The sequence below is a fragment of the Octodon degus genome, unplaced genomic scaffold (genome assembly GCF_000260255.1).
Source record: "Octodon degus isolate 3935 unplaced genomic scaffold, OctDeg1.0 scaffold00076, whole genome shotgun sequence".
In the NCBI taxonomy this organism is placed as follows: domain Eukaryota; kingdom Metazoa; phylum Chordata; class Mammalia; order Rodentia; family Octodontidae; genus Octodon; species Octodon degus.
In genome coordinates, this window is record NW_004524652.1 from 4,816,836 (window position 1) to 4,822,655 (window position 5,820).

Here is a 5,820-nt window from a genome sequence, read left to right on the forward strand (position 1 = left end):
CATCCACCCTATCACTGGACCACATTTATTTGGCATACATCACCTTCCAGGTGCATTACTTTCTGTTGTACAGAGACAGCGGAATTGATGAAAAATTTGAAGTTGATATCACTAGGCCTTGAAAGATGTTTCTGTCTAACATTGGATTGCCAGAAAAGCAGCACATTTAGTTAAAAAGGTGGATGTGTGGGTAAGTGGATTGGTGGGTAGATAGATGGACGCACAGATGAATGTATAAATCACCGTAGCTACTGCCCTTGGTCCATGCTTGCCTTCGAGGACTCACCAACCTCACTCTGGCTTCCAAGCCTGGGGTCTCTCTCTCCTCAGCCCTCTCAAGCAAAGCCCCCTCAAAGCTGCAGACTTACTTTGATGAAGTCAAGGCTGATTCACCATCCAAAAGGTGCCAAGTATCTAACACAAGGCAGGCCCCCAGAACCGCAGTGGCGAAGCTCTCAATAGGCCTGGCCTGAGCCCCAAGGCAACAGCAACTTCTCAGAGGGTGCTGGGAGTATCCAGGGAGCCAGTGCATGGCACACACGCCAGCAGCTCTCTACGCTGTCACGGGTGAAGCCAGGAACACCAGATCCCCAGTCTCCAGACTCCCTGCTCTGGGCCACGTGACCCAGTTCCAAAGGGCTTAAGGAGGTCTGAGTGTCCTCTCGGGGGAGAGGAGGCACACAGTTGACACTGCTGCTCCATCCTGTTTGTGACAACTCCATATGTGCTGATGAGGCCAGGGGTAGAGGACAACCTGGGGGTGACTGGTAAGAAGATAGAAAACGCCTGTTGGAGTCCCCTGGGTGCCGTTCACGGCCAACAGGAGTGGGTGTGAGGAGGCAAGTCTGTCATTTCACAAGAAAGGCATCCTGAGCTGGGAGGTCCCCAGGGGGGTAGCTGACCAGCTGAGGAGGCATAGAAGACCCCAGCTCTGCTATCCTGAGTGCCCACGGCTCCTCCTACAGGGACAGTAGCCCCCTCCACACTGTACCAAGGACAGGAAGCAGGAACACCCTCCCTTGAGCTATGTCCTTTTCAATTGTCAGAAATTCTTTCCCACCCCCAGATCCTTCCCCTTGGACTTAATTGACCAGAAAGATGCCATAAGCCTGTTGTCCCCACAACCATCATGGAGGGGGTCCTTCCCCCAGTGGAGAGGTGGATGTGGCCACTCAGAAAGAAAAGGCCACGCTGAGTCCTGTGAGCTGGGGAGGGAGCTGGACACAGGAATGGCCACCAACTGAGGACATGCCAGTGCAGCCACACCGCCTACAGAGGGGGTGCCAATCCATAGCAGCTGCTGGGGCCCCAGCCAGTTTTCGAAGCATCCAGCATGCAAGCTGCTCATGGTAAGGACCACAGATGCCAGGGGACCTGGTGTCATAGAACCACAAAGCCTGCATGTCACCTCGCTCCCTCCTCCTCTTCCTGAATCCATCCAGGATTTTTTTAAAAGGCCATCGCCGATACATGCATATCATTAATATCTTTTTACGGTTCCCATTCTCTCACAGCAAGGAGAGAAGATCTGAGATCAGCCGTTAGTCGGCTCTGCGTCGTGGAGGGGAAACAGCCAACATGTGCAACTTAATGGCGGCAAAGTCTGTTTTGCCTCATGGTTTCAGGCATGCGCAGCTGGGCTCATGGCAGAAACTGCATGGAGGAGGGGGACAGTGGAGGAGAGCGGCTTGCCTGGTGGTGACTGGAGGCAGAGGGTGAGGACAGGCTAGAGAGAGCCACGCCCTCCAAGCCCTGCCAGGGACCCAGCTCCTCCAGCCGGACCCCACCTGCTCACAGCATATCCACCCAAGAATCCACGATGGACGGGCCCACGGGGGAGCACGGCGCCTGCCCCGTGGCCCTGGCATCTTCCAGGGCTCCGTCTCTGAGCGCGCGAGACCTTTGGGAGCCTGGATTTTAGGTCCAGATCTTTAGATTTTAGATTCAAACCATGCGGCTTCAAGAGATGTGAACACCAGCTAACATTTCAAAATGCTGCTTTGTTTGCACCATACTTAGGGATGTATATGAATTTATCTTCTTATTTATACCCGACACGACAGGTTACCTGCCTAAACTACTAATAGGAAACTTTACCTAAAAAATATAAATATAAAGTTTGAAAAATATTTATGCATATAAATATATGTAAAATAAGCTTATAGGGAGAAAAGATTAATGTACTAATGTCTGAAGTTTAAGAAACATTGGCCAAATCCTTGAGGCACCAACATGGGCGTTGGGTAAGATTTCAAACCATGTTCCAGAAGTCAGAAGGGCCTCTGACAGAGCTGGCACTCGCCAGCACACCGGCTCCATTTATTTGATGTCTTTCTCGGTCGATGCGCCTTCTGCCACAATGCGTCCCCAAAACCTGGGCCAGCTGGGTCACCACAGTGCACAGCTTCCCCCACACACACACACTCATACCAGACATAGCTAAACAATCGCAGAACTCTCTCAGGAGCCGGAAGGGCCTGGGGCTCCATCACAATGCTACATTCCGAGCAGGAACTAAGAGAGCACGGGCACAGGGTCGGAATCTGGGGAGGGATCCATCAAGCCTCTTGAGGAGCAGAAACCGGTCTGCCATGTTGACAGTACTGATTATTAGTCACTGATAATGCTAACGCACTCTGACCCAGTGAAAGGCTTGATATGCTTTTGTTCATCTGTTTATACTGCTCTAACAGAACGCCCAAGATTGGACAATTCATAAAGAACAAAACTGCATTTTCCTCTAGCTCTGGACATGGAGAAATCCAAGACCAGGCACCCTTAGGTGCCCTGCCCGGCCAGGGCCCGGTCTCCCATGCACAAGACGATGTCCGTGGCTGCATCCACAGAGGGGCCCAGACCCTGTGTCCTCACCTGGAGTGAGGGATGCAGAGGCAGAGGCAGCTCCACATGTCACCTCCAGCTCCTCCATCACCAGTACACAGTCCCAAGACTCACACCTCCCAGTCTCTGCCTGATGCCAGCACACGGGGATCACATTTCTACCAGGGTTCCAGGGCTACACATTCCAACCACAGCATGCCATTCTAGCCACGCAGGACCAGCCACGTAGCACTCAATGAAGTCATTGTAATCCATAATAATCCAAGCAAGTGAATAAAGATGACCGCAGGACACAGACCTGATATTACAGCACAGTGGCCAGACCCCAGAGGACAGCGTGGCTGCCTCTTCCTCCACACCTGCATGGCCTCCCCTGCACCGCAAGGGCAGCCACACTGCCTGGTCCTGCTCTGCCTGTGACACTCACCCTGCCCCTGCCCCTGCCCCTGCCCCTGCCACCCAGCCAATGTCCACTCGCCACTGAGGGTCAGACCCAGCATCTTTTCTCCCTCTGTCCTTCTTGACATTCCCTGGCAGTAGGCAACACCCATGGACTGATTTACTCCTGATAGGGCAAGAGGGACTCCATTTTCTTTCTGTGCCTTGATTTTAACACAAATCACTTAAGTTCACTTACACTGTGAATGAACTAACCCCCTCGTCCCCTCCCCTGTAGGTATCCATAAAACCTACTGAGGAAAACAAAGCCATAGAAAAGGGAACAAACAGAACAGCTTAGGAAGTAGGGTAAACATCCAACCACAACATCTTGTGGCCGGCAGGTGGTCTATAGTGCCTGGAGTGCATAAGAAAGGAAACCTGGTAACAACTGTGTGGCAATCCTGCAATATTCCTGAGTGGAGAAATGTGGTTGCTATGGATACCTTAAAAGTATATAGCCTGAAAGCAAAGTTCAGGCCGATACTGACAATTTGGGAGTCCTAACCTGAAATCAGGGTGTTGGTCACTAGCCCTCAATAACCCTTCTTTGTTCCTAGCAAGCCTCTCTGTCATGGAGCTTATCCTCACTCGCTGTCATCTGGCCCTTACGCTCCCTCCTCCCTTCCGCTTTCTCTCTCTCCCTTTCTGTCTGCTGTGTGCCCACCCAAGTCTCTTCTGGATGAATCTGACTCGCCCCCCCCACCATGCCCCATCACCCAGGGGTGCCGCTGGTGACCTTCCATTTGGCCTTCTCCCAAAGTGTGACAGATATACCTACACAAGACGCACTCACGTGACAACAGCAAGGCAGATAATCAGACTAAATACTGAGTGTGGGCACTGTGCGGGGCCAGCTTGTGAGGACAGCGTGCCTTCACATCTCACTCAGCCCTGATAAATCTCCACAAACAACTCTGGTCCCTCAGTGTCACCTCAGAGCCTTTCTCCACAGTGAGCTGTGGGATGGACACAGAGCTGTGCGTGACGCCGTCCTACCAGCCGCCCCAGCAGCGTCCAGCCCATGCTAACTGACACGAACACAAGCAAAGTCCCCAAGTGAAGGTCAGCCAATAGGGACACGATGACAATCATAGAGGTGGACACCACTAAATGAGCATCCCCAGGGAAGAGAGAGACCTGGGGGTGCAGGGAGAGGAAGTGGGGACAGTCAGGGTGAGGCAGCGCTGGCCAGCTCCTGCACCAGCGCACATGGCAGGTGCACAGCTCTGTCCACAGGGCTGTGCCCTGGACACCAAGGAATGCAAGGCCCTGCTGGGCAAAGGTGGTGTGCAGCACGGTGGCCAAGTGCCTGGTTCCTCTGCTATCCCTTTATATTCACACAGGCATCAGCAGCAGCTTCTTGCCCGCTTCCGATGTAGCCCCACTAGGTCACCTGACCTATGTTTCCAATAAAACTTTATTACAAAGGCAGGCAGCAGGCGAGACTCAGTCTGTGGGCTGCCCCTGGTCTGTGCCCTGTCCCGGCTGCTCCAGGAGCTGGTGGCCCCCTGCAAAGACAGCACCCTGTCTCCTGTGAAACTGCACCCTTGCCAGTGTTAGCAGGTCTCAGAACTTGCAGGGACTTAACCACGGAGGGATGTGGTCTGGACTCTGAGGCAGGGAGGTTACGGGGCTCCGCCTCACCTCAGTTGCAGGACACCTGCCCCTGTAGCCCACAGCCACCCATCCCTGTCTCTTCCTAGGTGCTTTTCTGCCAAGCTGTGGCTGCCACCAAAGCAAACTGCGGCTCACACCTGATGAATGATCTCTCCTTGGTCCAATCTTCAAACCCTAGCTGGCCGGACCCCTGGGATAAAGTGTGGGCTCTGTTCACTCCATCGATAGAAGCCCACTGTGCTACATGCCATGCTAAGCACTGGGGAGACAGACAGGGACAAGTCCAGCCAGGGCCCAACCCTGGGGACCCCTCCTCAGGGGAGGAAGGTGGGAAGGAAAGAACTCCCAACTACAGCCAGTGACAAGCAGCCAGGGAGAAGGCGCAGCATGGTGCAGGCATGGGTGGCGAGGATGAGCACAGAGGGGACGGTGAGTGGATGTTGGCCCAATGTCACCCAGGGAGATGCCTCTCTAAGAGCAGAGTTGAAGTGGAAGAACCAGATGTGGGGAGACAGATGGAATAGGGAAGGATGCGAGCTAAGAGCACACTTAGGACACTCGCTATGGAGATGGCAGAATTAATCCTGGATATCAGGTTTTTGTTTGTGAGGATCCAACGGTAGCTAGTATCCGACCTCGAGATGGTTGAGCACACACAGCTATGGGTGGCCCTGGGCATCTGGGGTCCACACCCGCATCTTAGTTCCAGACACGAGGTCAGCGGTGCAGAATATATTCAGAGTCTCCAGTGTGGAAAGGGGTGAGGAGCACATCGTGACCCTGCCCAGGCCCAGAAAGGGACCCTTTGGAGGCTTTGCATCTCGCCCATGACCTGGGGTAGCCACGCCTCCTCAGTGGAGCTTCCGAGTCCAGCTGTGCAGTTCAAGGGAGGGAATCTGAGCACCTCCAGGCCAGGGAAGC

The 5,820-nt window shown here is 53.7% G+C and overlaps 1 protein-coding gene across 1 annotated transcript in view; it reads right to left on the reverse strand.

The window, feature by feature from the left end:
- Positions 1 to 2,778: 2,778 nt before the first annotated feature.
- LOC111817993 (transmembrane protein 132B-like) overlaps positions 2,779 to 5,820 on the reverse strand; it is a 220,008-nt gene continuing 216,966 nt past the window's right edge. Inside the window, exons 5-6 of the mRNA XM_023720664.1 lie at positions 4,279 to 4,419; positions 2,779 to 2,871 (exon numbers count right to left, since the gene is read on the reverse strand). Coding sequence (XP_023576432.1) covers positions 2,779 to 2,871; positions 4,279 to 4,419 — 234 coding nt within the window. The remainder of the gene's footprint in view (positions 2,872 to 4,278; positions 4,420 to 5,820) is intronic.